A 13,056-nucleotide genomic window follows, 5' to 3' on the forward strand; every position below is an offset into this window, starting at 1 on the left:
TCATTTTCTTTTGCCTTAGGGGCGATGAGTGTTTCTGGCAGTTTGGTTACTGCGCATGCCTCTCAGGAAAAGGCTACGATCAAGTAAGCACAAGTATGGGGAAGCAGCAAATCAGCTAATTCTGAAGATCTTGATCCAGATTTCTCAAATCAAATAGCAGAGAGATCTAGCAGAGCACATGCTGCATTTGCAAGAAAAATAGGATGTAGGTTCCACATAAAGATCCTCAGTCTGAACGGCAATGGAAGTAAGCTGAATTCTGAGCTCTGGCACCATGCACAAGCGTATGATCCACCACATGAGTCTCCATGTACCAACCACTGCTATCTGCATGGTAGGCGTAAAGTCCACGCTGATATCTATGCTCCCATCATAAAGGCATAAAATAAACATTTAAGAGCAGTGGGAAGAATCAACCTCTAAGTGCACCTATTTCTATTCCCCGTGTGTAATAGACTTAGGGTCTCAAGATTCGGGCTGCTAGGCTCCATCCCATATGAAGCAAGCTACAGGGATATATGTTAAGCTTCACCAGTACCAAGAGACCAAAGAGATTGATGCAGTTAATCGGCCCCAAACCACCCAACTAGCTGTGTCAGTGCTGCCTGATGGAAGAAGCCTTAACCCCCAAGAGCCTGCCGTGATGGACATGACCAGAGGCCAGTGGTGCTCAGGCTGTGGTCCCCGTCCTGCCCAGTTCACTGGCACAGACAGCTCAAGAGCTGCATGCGCAGGATGCCTGCAAGCAGGAGGCACAGCTTAAAGGGCTAATCATGGGTTTAGGCAGCAGTAATGTCTTTAATCTGTTTTCTTGTACAGACTCATTATGAGGCTTCAAGTCAGCCACTTTTCAACTCAGCTTACTCCGAGCTGCAGATATCAATCTACCTTCTTAACAGGACTGTTATTACATGAAGAATTACTGCTGTGAAGATATACAAAGCAACCAGAGATACTGAATCAGTCCCATGGTGTCACTCATTGAAGTACAGATCAACTCTTACAGAGCCCTCCCTTGATTGCAGCTTTCAAACTGCAGATTTTTCTCACCCCCAAATGCATTTCATGAAAAGTAATTCGTCTTTATGCACTTCAAAAATCAAATTGGACATGAGAGAGGAACAATGAAGTTTAAGCACTGCACCACACTTCGTATCTTCCCCCATATTCTCGTACGTGTCTCAAAGGGGCAGCATGCACTTTTTAAACACCCTCATCCCACCCATAAATGAGTTGTAAATTCCTGTTGGGACAGAATCCAGACTGAAGTGTGTGAATTTACAATATCCTGCACTCACGGAATTTAATTTCATTTTGTATCTTTGCTAATGCAAGAATAGGAGTGGCAAGGAAACTTACAAAAATACCAATGATCTTCAGAAGAGGGAATGAAAAGTTGGTGTTTTCCAGAACAATAAATAAAATAGATGTGGTATTAAAAACAAGAACAAAAAAGCAGGCTTTAATAGCTATTCGTTTTACTTCAATAACTCTCTTCTTGTTTAGTTATAACAGCGCAGGTACACAAAAAGGCTATTGCCGAGCCTGATGAATACAAGCCTCTGAATTTAAACACAATCAGGGGATTCTGTATGCATCCTTTAGGGCAGATTAATTAGGGTGAATTGCCAGTTACCAACTGAAAATTAATTTCCTCTTTTAATGCTTTTGCTCTGCCATACTCACTTGGAGCATTAATGCATCTCATTTTTCTATACCATATGCACTGCCCTAATGCTGACTCATACTCCCTCTAGGCAGCACAGAAGAAATTTTACTGCTTGAGTTCTATTCATGTCCATTCATACAGGGGTCAAACTTATTATGAGAGTCTGCATCACTTGCAGAAATTGCACTCAATGGTGCTTAAAACCTAGAAACTATAAAAATTCAAAAATATATCTGTTGTCCTCATTACATATCCTATTTTCCCTTTCATGACTTCATTTATATATATATATTTCTCATTAATGCATGCCATGGATTCCAGCCTTCCTGTTAAAATGACGACCCGAGAAATGTACTTGTGAAGTTAATTTTTATCACATTTTTTATTAAACATTTTTTCAGTTTATACTTTGAACATAAATACATACGTTTTATGGCTCATGTTATAAAAGACCCTACTATGTGTTAGAAAACATATACAGAGTATATCGTAGTGGTTACACTTGCTCCCCTTTTTCCCTAATGTTTTCCATAACTTCTATTAATCTAGAAAAGCAGTATCAGAAAGCAAGATCCAACCTACCCAGCAGCAGTCTGCAACGGCTATGAAGGTTATTTGCCTGCTGTAAAATAAACTTTGGTTCCTCTCTGCTTTCACAGTAAGGTAATACCTTGCTACGTACGCTGTGTATCAGAAGATAAGCATTGCACGTTGTGCTCAGTTCATTACTGAAAATCCAGTTCATGACAGTGTGTGTCTCTAACAAAAGACATACAGCTTCTCTTTCTCTATACCACTCAGTAAGACAAACAGATTCTTTCGTTTTCAAAACAGTGTAATGTAAATGTGGGACCCGGTGCTGGTCTTACTGAGGTCAGTGGCAAAACGTTGATGGACTTTCAGAAGAGCAGATTTGGATCTGTTTCTACTGTTCTGTTATCTGAAGAAAGCAACATTTCAGCTGGAAGATAGGATGAACATCATTTAACACTTTAAAACTCTCATGCATCATTGCCAGCAGATTCTGTAATAGCGCCACGCATGGATTTCCAGTTGAATGTGTGGGGGACTCAGCTCACCATATAACGAACTGATAACGAACCACGAGAGAGTGGGCATAATAATGATTCCAGTCCCAAAAGCACGGACATGGAAGCCCACACCCAAGGGGCACGTAGAATCACACCTTTAGTCTTTTTGCTGTAGCGTAGCAAAGGGACGCTAGGTTATATATGCTTTATACACAGAAGAATCTTTTAACATGTTTTTTTCAATATACATACATGAAACTGTACGATTTAGTACTTCCACACAGTGGGCAAAGAGCAACTCCCAGGGCCATAGCTATGGAAGAGTGTAGAAAACGCTACCGGCCTTGATCTCTCAGGCCAGGCAAGACCAGGCACTAGGTCATGAAGAGGAGGAAAACTTGGGGAAAATGTTATTGGCTGATGGCTTAGAGGCACGCTAAATTGTTTTGCACAAGGACTCATGCCAACACTAAGCCCATACCAATGCTGACAACACCCAGCTGAAGTGGTGAGATGTAGATGGTGAAAGACACAGTGTAAAAGCATAAAACAGTAAGGAAGGACCTAAACCTACAATCCAATCCGTAAGAGATTTCCTTCATGACTTATCCGAGTCCATGTTATTATGGCTTAAGAAGCCCATTCTCATCAGGATGTAGGATGTGGGCCAAACCTCTGAAATGTGTGTGCATATCTGATTTTTGAAATGTCTATTTTAGTGCCAGCCAACAGGCAAAGGTTCTCCGCAGCAGCATTCCCTCTGTGTGTCACGTGGCAGGAAGACACGATGGTCTCGTACTGCGGTGCTCCATCAGGCTTGGTGAGTCAGCACACCCACTGACTTCGGAGTCAGCTTGACACAGGTTTGCTCTTTAGAGCAGACTGAGAATTTAGAGAGATACAGATTTGGTGAAAAATAGCAAAAGAAATTTCAGTAATGCTTAAAATGCTGCTGCTATTTAAGAAAAACAAAAACAAAACAAAACTATCTTATATTGAACAAACTTATCCAGTCTCTGGTACTGTTTACGTTGAAATATAACGTGCAAGGAAACACTAATTATGGCTAACGCTGATTAAAACTATGCAGACTGAAACAAAACGTGGTGGAATCAAGGAGTCTGTATTAAAAGTAGCAGAAATAATAATTTTAGGGAAATCCATCCCCTTACTGGGATAAGAAGAGTGCTGAAGCAGCCAAAACTTGCACTTGACTTTAGTCAATGCAAACATCTGGCAGACTTTCTGCTTTGGACACATTTAATTTATATTTTATTGAACCAATGGACAGTATTTGAGTTCTCAACATATCCAAATGAAACTTGAGAGTCTTAATTTCTCCGTGTCTTTCAGTCTATTGACAAGGGAAAAGGATGTTCCCAGTTCCTTCACTCAACACACATTAAATGCATTTGGATTGAATGACGTGTCTCGTCACCATTTTTTGCAATGTCTTTCTGAGCGGAAGGCTTTGTCTTGTATTTCACATGCACAGAGACTAGTGCAAAAAGCAATGTCAGTAGTAATCCCCAAATTCAACATTCCCTTTGGAAATATTTTGATTCATGAAGAAAAGATGATTAATTAGGTCTCTGTTTAGATTTCAGCCCTCTAACAGCACCAAAGCAACACCTTTCCTCACTGAGTGAATGAACGCAAAGAAACGGTGAACACTGTTTCCACAATATCCACTTACAAAACCGTGTTTGGCTGAATCTCTGGGTGAAAAGATAGGACCATATCTCAGCTGTCTGCAGTTGTGCAGTGACACTATTTGATAGGTGTTTGCCTGAGGATGTAGCAAAAATCAACAGATGCAGGGCAAATGCCCACAATGATTACGTGCGCTTCCTATACGTACTGCAATGTTAGTGTGTTTCTCATTATTTATATACTCGTTAGGCACACCTAATTAAAAACGGCACAGTACATGTCTAGCTTTGATACCAAGCTGCCAGGAGGGAATGTGTTACCAGCACTACAATGCACAGCTGTTCTACATCTGTATTTTCTATTTGCCCTATGCCATAACATCCTTAGAACTTTCTCTATGTGACAGACACAGTGCACCTACTGAGAAAATTAATGCACTTTTTATACTGCAACTTTTTTTTAATAATACTGAGCATTAGAAATAAAAAATATCTATTTTTTTATGTTGAAATAAACAAGTGTCAATTACAATAACTGCTTTTGTTCAGACCAAACTCTGGCATATGGAATAATGTTAAAAACTATGATGGTAGTTACCAAATTAATATTAGCTTGCATTAGAATATTTATTGTTTAAAAATATTTGCTATTTTGTTAAAATCTACAGTCCATGCAATATGTCACTTTGGAAAAGGGAACAACCACTGATTTACATAACCGAATACGGCATGCGACAGAGTACATGTTCCTTGCCTTCCCTAAGTGCTATAGAACATAATGATATTTATAAATGCAAATATAAATAAGGGTTCTAAAGTCTTTAAAATTGTCTAACAAATCCTTTCTGTTCTAAGTATCAAAGACAGAATCAACAGCTAATTTTTTTCCAATACTCTTTAACACTGTAGGATGTTCTAAATATGTGAAGACTCTGCCTTGTATCTGTGATCCAGCCCTACTGAAACTGCTCTCATGTATATAAGGTCTATTGGTTTGGGTCCTAGGCTGGCATTTGCTGTAAAAAATACCAGACTTTGTTTCATAGTAGGAAGTATTTTAGATTTTGTTCGCTCAGATATTTAATAGTGGGATCTGCCAGACCATCACTGAAGATACTAATTCATCTTGTCGTTGCTGCTTGGTCTTCTTGTTCACTCTTCTGTGTCCTTGGCCACCAGAAATGACTAACACTGAAATTGCTTTCATTTTCTTGGATTTCTGTCTTTTACTTTTAAGTGAGAAATTTTGATCCTTCAAAAGCTCATAAATGTTACTGTCCTCTGGTCTATGCTCTAGGGAACTTGATCCATGAGACAAAGTAAGGGATCCTGAAGATGAAGACAAGTCACTTTTTTGTGCAATGGATCCTGCTGAACCTCCCAGCCAAACTGAAGTATCAGGGTTGTTACTCAGGGAAGAGCCTGGTCTGTCATTGTGCAGAACATTCTTTTGGTCGTCGTCTTTAGATTCTGGGCCAGGAGGCAGGCTGTTCCTCAACTTGTTTTTGTTTTTCTTGTTTATAGACGTAGCCATTACAAGAAACTTGACTGGCCCATTGTGTGCATGATATGACACCATTCCTCTTCCTGGAGCCAAAAGAAAAAGACAATTAAAGGATTAAATATAAATAAATTAATAGAACACATAGCACTCTGCTGTAAGTAGTTCATTAAATTTGCTCAGGAATGCATAACTCTTAAAATTCTATTATATGCTTCCAGTCTGTCTGTAGCTTGTCTGTTGCCTTGTATGTACACAATTTACAGAAAAAATGTAGAAAGAAAAAATCATCTGTTGTGCTATAAGGGTGTTTTAGGACTGTGTTAATAAACCAGCTGAAATGTGACAGTATGAATTCAAATTGACTTGTGCTGCGTTCACAACAGCGCGAGTACAGAAAGTTTCTACTAACTTCTTTTTTTTTTTCTTTTTTTTTTTTTGGCATTGACACAAATATAACATTGTGAGTTTTCTCCAGTAATCCACAAAGAAAATATGTGGTTTTCAATTAATCTACTGCAACTCTGTACCTTTCTAGAATAGCATACGAACATCTGTTTTGTTGTAATAGAGCTCTCCACACTATAAAGCAGGAACTAAAGCTCATCCCTCTGAATGCTTTTCTAGTTACCATGGCAGATTCATAAGGAAATGGCTGAACAATTTCAATTATTTTTTTAAGGTATTTAAACAGTGGGATGCTGGTAGTATAAAGAGAATTTACACTGTGCAAATCATTAGAATGTATGAAAAAGAAGTTGCATAGTGCTAAATTCAGAAGCTCAACCAACATCAGTGTATGTGGCTTTTACGGTTTATACATATATATATACACACACATTATACAAAATCAGCTAAAATATAAAAAAGAATTAGGCCATCAAGGTAAAAAACAACTCTACAGATCACTCTGTCCATCCCTAACTCCCTAGTACTTTTCAGGTTATAATAAAAAAAATCTGCTTTTACAGCAAGTGCAATGATATTAAGATGAATTATCACTACTGGAAGCACAACTGGAAAAAGTCAGACATTTTTGGTTCAAATTCCAAATACTGTATCCGAAGACTGCAAAAATGTAATGCCTGGACCTGTGAAATCTGACAAGTCTTGACCCAAAATAAATGCAAGAATATGCAGATGACATAAAACACATCAAAAGAGAAAATGAGAGAATAAAATGAGATGCTTTTTTGACTTGACAACTACGCTTTTTTTTGCTTTTTTTTTTTTTCTTTATATTTCTAATATTGCTTCCCTATCTTTTAAGAAACATTCATCTGTTGTCATACTGGATTATTGCTGCGTATCTTGCTGAACACAGAGGATTACGTTTTCATTTTGAAAAGTTACATAAGCTTTTTTTTTTTTTTTTTTTTTTTTCTTCCTCTGAAGGAAGTTACAAATAGCTTGCTTCATAAAATCTGTCAGCTTCCCTCCACAGCTCAGCAGCTCTGGCAGAATTCTGAAACCAAAATGCAGAATGGCAAAGGGGTGTTTAATTGGAATACAACATACTTAAACAAATGTTGGTTCTGCTAGCAGCTTAAATACTTGCAAAATGATACAGCAGCATTCAGATATATTTCAAACAGGGCAATGTGAAACTAACTCACGAAAGCATCTCTCAATGCAAAAATACTGATCATTGTCCAAAAACCAAAATGTTCTCACATATACCAAGTCTCCAGTTTTGGAATAAAAGGGTACAAAACCAATTTACCGAATAATCAAACAACATACTACATTTTCAGTACCTATGTCTCTAAACTTAATGCTTTCCCCAAATCTGGAAGAAAGATTGTTTGCATGCACTCTCTTCTTCTTCTTGTATTTTTACTGTACTCCGACAGGATTAATGCCTATCACATTCGTATTCCCTAAATAAAAACAGTTGTCCTGACTCAAACAACTGAGAGAAATCTAGAGTATCTGTATATATGGTGAAGCTGAGGAAGAGTGACAAATACAATTTCATCACAAAGCTCTGATAAGTATTTGAACAATACATGTAATTTGAACTACTGACAGAAAAAAAAAATAAAAAGAAAAAATAAACGTTCAGTATAACACCATTCTACTCAATCCATTTGAGAAATTTCACTCACCAGTTACTTTGGGAATCCCCTGCAGGCGTGGCACTGGCAATGCTACTATTATACCCAGATTTGTTCCAACCAGTAATAACCCATGGCACACCAGAAGGCTGGTCACAGAAACACGCTGCTGCCCTGTGAGGTGTAGGAAGCACTGCATTATTTCAGGGTGATGATCTTTGCCTAGATCAAAGTAACCTCAAACACACAATCAGCTGTACAGTCTCATTCAGCAAAGCACTCATCAAAAAGGCACACATTTTGCTGGGTTGAGGTATTAAACTTTTGTTGCTACGTGGCAATTTAAATACAATTGAACTTCTTATATAGTCTGTCCTAAATCTCTAAAGCACAGTATCTAAAAGTAGACAGAATCACAGAATCATTAGGGTTGGAAAGGACTTTCAAGATCATCTGGTCCAACCATCACCCTACTACCAATGTCACCCACTAACCCATGTCCCTAAGCACCACGTCCAACCTTTCTTTGAACACCCCCAGGGACGGTGACTCCACCACCTCCCTGGGCAACCTGTTCCAATGTCTGACTGCTCTTTCTGAGAAGAAATGTCTCCTCATTTCCAACCTGAACCTCCCCTGGCGCAACTTGAGGACATTCCCTCTAGTCCTATCACCGTAGGACTCTGTAGTACTATCATCTGTGAGAAGAGGCCGACTCCCAGCTCCCCACACCTTCCTTTCAGGCAGTTGTAGAGAGCAATGAGCCTCCCCTGAGCCTCCTCTTCCCCAGACTAAACAACCCCAGCTCCCCCAGCCGCTCCTCACAGGACTTGTGTTCCAGGCCCTTCACCAGCTTCACAGCCCTGCTCTGGACATGCTCCAAGGCCTTGACGCCCTTCTTGTAGTGAGGGGCCCAAGTATGGTTTTGCAAATATACTGTGTGTATTCTCAATTAGAACAAAACAAACAAATAAACAAACAAAACCAAAACAAACAAAAACTGAAAGGCATTCCACTTCCCAATGTTCAATAATGTATTACTACTACAACACGCCATACTTGAGACTCAAACCTGTTCACAATTACTTTTTTCTCCTAGCTTTTATTTTGTGAAATATTATCAGAAGTACTCTATCCACATTTGGGTTCCCCCATACAAGAGTGACATGGGCATACTGGCGTAAGTCCAACAGAAAGCCACCAAGATGATAAGGAAACTGAAGCAAATAATGAGCATGAAGGGATTAAAAACAACACCTGTCTAATGGGACAGTACACAGAAGACAGAGTCAGACATTTAGATGTGCACACTGACAGGAAAAGACACCACGGACCAAATCTGGGACATGGAATATTGATATTAAATGTAGGGAGAAGCTCCTTCACCATGAAGATGGCCGAACACTAGAACAGGCCACTCAAAAAGGCTGTGGAACCTCCATCCTTGAAGATTATGAAAATTTGGCTGGACAAGTCCTTGTGGATCGATTTTTTTCTTATGAAAACAACGTCATTTCTTGCTTATAGTGAGTACTAAATATGTTTGATTCAGTGTAGATGGATTTTCAAAATGATCTTGACAAGTTACATAAATGGAAATACTGCCAGCCCAAACTTCTGGCATGACCCAAGTTTACTCTGAGGAGTATTCAAACTCTGCTAAAGTCATCAAGGTTCAAAGCTTACACATTTTTGGATTTACAATTAACTTCACATGCTAGGGAAGCAGTCATTCCCATCTCTATGATAGCTCTCAAGTTGTTAATCACCTTCATCAGTAAGCAAGGAACTTGGATACTACATCTGGTATAACTGTGATGAACCTACATGTTCCACACTTTGGAAAAGTACCTTAATTATGGTGTATCACAAATTGATGCATTTTCCATCTCTTCCCTTGAAGCTGACCCAATTTACAGCCAAGAACATATGAATCACAGACCCGGTAGGAAAGCAGGGAAGAGCAGCTTGACTGCAGCCCAAAGGTTAAAACACTCATCTGGAAAGCAGCAGGTGGACCACAGTCCAAGTCTTTCCTGACAGAACTTTACAAAACCAAAATATTTATCCAGCAATGGTGTGTTGTCAAAGGCACGCGTCAGCTGCAGGGCCAGATCTGGAACCTCGGCTTAGAAAACACATTCTAAAATACCCTACAGGCAATTAGGTCACCCTCGGCAGGTGTAGCAAGCATGAAGAAGTTGAAGAGGCTCCATCTACTCATGCAGGTTTTCAGAGACCAGCTTCCCACCGGTAAGTAGCTCAGCTCCACCACACCACTCTCTCTCTCTCCATCCTCAAAGGAACAGGGGAAGAAAATACGATGAAAAAAGCTCGTGGGTTGAGGTGAGGACAGGGAGATCCCTCAGCAAGTAACATCACAGGCAAACCAGATTCAGTGTAAGGGAGATTAATGTAATTTTTGCCTACTGATAACAGACTAGAGCAGAGACACCTGTATTTTTCCATAAACTGTAGGTATTTATGCGGTATGATGGCATCATCCCTCTTCAGGTAGGTAAGCATAAACGGGTTATGTCTATAGACAAATTACAAGCCTTTTGAAGCCCCCTTTTTTTTAATGAATGAGATTAATTTAGTTTCCAAAACAAAGTACATAGAAACATTCCTTCACCACTGGTTCGATGGAGAGCCGTATGGGGAGACAGATTTCTACCTCTCGAGTCACAGGGTGAGGGGCAGTAAGGCAACCACACAGTATCGAAAACCACTTCAAAGCCTAGAGTGATGACACAGATGGCAGCCCTGAGAGTGAGAGAAAAACACTGAAAGACCCACAATAAAAACAAAAGACTGCTTGTGCTGTTTTCAAAGCTGTCCATGTAAGAGGTGATAACCATTCGGCTGTCCTCAATCATTTGCTAATGTAAATTTTGCATTTACCTTTATAACAGGTCAAAAAATACCCTCCATATATTGGATTTGTCAAAAATCAAGCCTCGAGTTTTGTAAAAAAAAAAGCTCAAAAGCTCTAAAGCTCAAACCTGCTCAAGTTACATATAATATTCAAAGATCTCCCACAACCTGTGTCACAGCAACTGCAAGGTAACTGCAGGTTAGCTTAACCTCACTGCATTTTGCCTACAGCTTGTTTTACAAAGTACAGACAGAAATAATTAAGTACAATTATATTTTATTTTTAAATTGTAAAAAACACCAGGTGTGCTTTTGCCTGTCAGACCCCTTGCAGAAGCAAGATGCTCACATTTTTAACAATCGATCTTTAATGCTTTTTTGACTGTTTAAAATATAAAACAATATGCATGATTTTATACACCAGCCCTGAAGCAACTTCCAATGAGTAATTGTTACCAGTGAGAACCGGTAATGTGCATTACTGTTTCCATAGGTGAAAAGAGCAAATTACAGCCAGCAACCTGGAATCTTAAACACCGAGCACAGCCTCAAGCACGAAACATCTCTAGTGAGGTCAAAAGGAGTAACATGTGCTTTGAAATCTGGGAAGAGCAGGAAACATCTGCATCTGAAAAAATCCTTTGAAATAGCACATAATAGCAGCAAAAAAAAAAAAAAAAAAAAAAAAAAAAATATATATATATATATAAACAAACTATTAAAATAGATATTAATTTTAAATACCACTTTAACTGTTACCCAAGGATTAACTCATATCTTTCAATGTTATTTTGTGACTTACTTTGATAGATTTCAAATTGAGAGAAAAAAATATAAAACCAATTCTCCAGGAACTTTTAAGCAGTAAGCACAGAAATCAACAGGTTAACAAGGGAAAATCATAAACAGCAATGCCAAAACCAAGTGTTGTTATCTTTATATGAAAACTTTTATTTCACTCTGTCCCAGTGCAATGATGCAATTGTTAAACTCATGAAATAATCTTACCAAGATCTTGACTTTACCAAGAGCTGAAGCCAACAATTAAGTTAACACACAGACAAATAGTTTTATTATGTTTCTGCTCTGTGTTCAATCTTTCTCAGGTCTCAACTTCTGACCCAGTCTCAACAACCACATAAATCCTCATGGGTTTCCACAGAGATCTGAATTCAGCTCTAGGTATTTGCAAGGACATAATGGTGCATTATCCTCTTACATGAACTTGCTCTTCCTGTTATATAAAAAAATTGTCTAAAAAGCACACTGCACAAATCTAATGGGCTGACCTCAAATTTTCACCCACCATTTAAACATTTCTCAGCAGTAAAATCATAAAGCAACCACGTTTTATGGTGTGGCACCTGGCGGGATGGGGTCAAAATAAAGCTATAAGCCTCAAAGTATAGTTTTCTGCAGAGAGGAAATGATATATTTTTCTCTTTGCCCTTTCCATCTGTTTCCAGGAAACAAACATGTGTCATGAGAGGATATATGGATATATACAGAACACAGCAACATCAACAGAATTCACCTCTTTGTTAAACAGGTAACCCTTCATCATCCCCATGAGCAATGAAATTACATCTATCAAGGTCACAGCCATCTCTTTAAAAGACACGCTGGAGGACACTTTTGAATAATGAAATATTTTATACAAGGGTGAAAAACAAGACTACTAATAACAAATGGACTGCATACCCATGTTCTGTACAATTGATTGATTGATTTAATAACCAGGCTATGTGAACAGTGAGGAAGGTGGGTGAAAAGTTGCCTTTGCTGAGATTTCAACCACTGATCATAAATACTAAGCATAAACTTGCTCTACTAGATGAAGCAGATTTCATTAGCAAGGTGTTTCTATTTGACTTCAAATGTTAATAGATTTGTTTCTTTTACTCAGCATGTCTCCTCTCCAGCTAACAGACAGCTTGTGCCACTTAAAATCAACCTCACTGTACTGTACTGTTGTGTGACTTATAATGATGATGATCTTCTCCAACTCAACAATTATCTTGTGGTTTTTTGTTTGTTTGTTTTTCACAATGAATTTGTGCTTTCTGGTGTGTTTTTGTTGTTGTTGTTGCTGCTGTTTTAATAGAACATAAGCTTGTTACATACTATTAGGAAGTATTTTATGGCTTGTATTTTTGATGATGTATGAAGTAAAGGGTCTGTGGAGCATTATGTAGTAAACATAGCTGCCTCAGCAACCCAGATTTACTTTTCAGTCCTGTGTTCCTACATACAAGCTTCCTATAACTCC

The 13,056-nt window shown here is 38.6% G+C and overlaps 1 protein-coding gene across 4 annotated transcripts in view; it reads right to left on the reverse strand.

The window, feature by feature from the left end:
- Window positions 1–2,033: 2,033 nt before the first annotated feature.
- Window positions 2,034–13,056, reverse strand: part of ARHGEF10 (Rho guanine nucleotide exchange factor 10) — a 120,726-nt gene continuing 109,703 nt past the window's right edge. For all 4 annotated transcript variants that reach the window (XM_082757692.1, XM_082757694.1, XM_082757693.1 and 1 more), the window contains 2 exons: window positions 7,962–8,084; window positions 2,034–5,939 (listed from right to left, as the gene is read on the reverse strand). In XM_082757692.1, coding sequence (XP_082613818.1) covers window positions 5,425–5,939; window positions 7,962–8,084 — 638 coding nt within the window. In that variant the 3' untranslated portion in view covers window positions 2,034–5,424. The remainder of the gene's footprint in view (window positions 5,940–7,961; window positions 8,085–13,056) is intronic.

Source organism: Aythya marila (assembly GCF_965140915.1).
Source record: "Aythya marila genome assembly, chromosome: 3".
NCBI lineage: Eukaryota > Metazoa > Chordata > Aves > Anseriformes > Anatidae > Aythya > Aythya marila.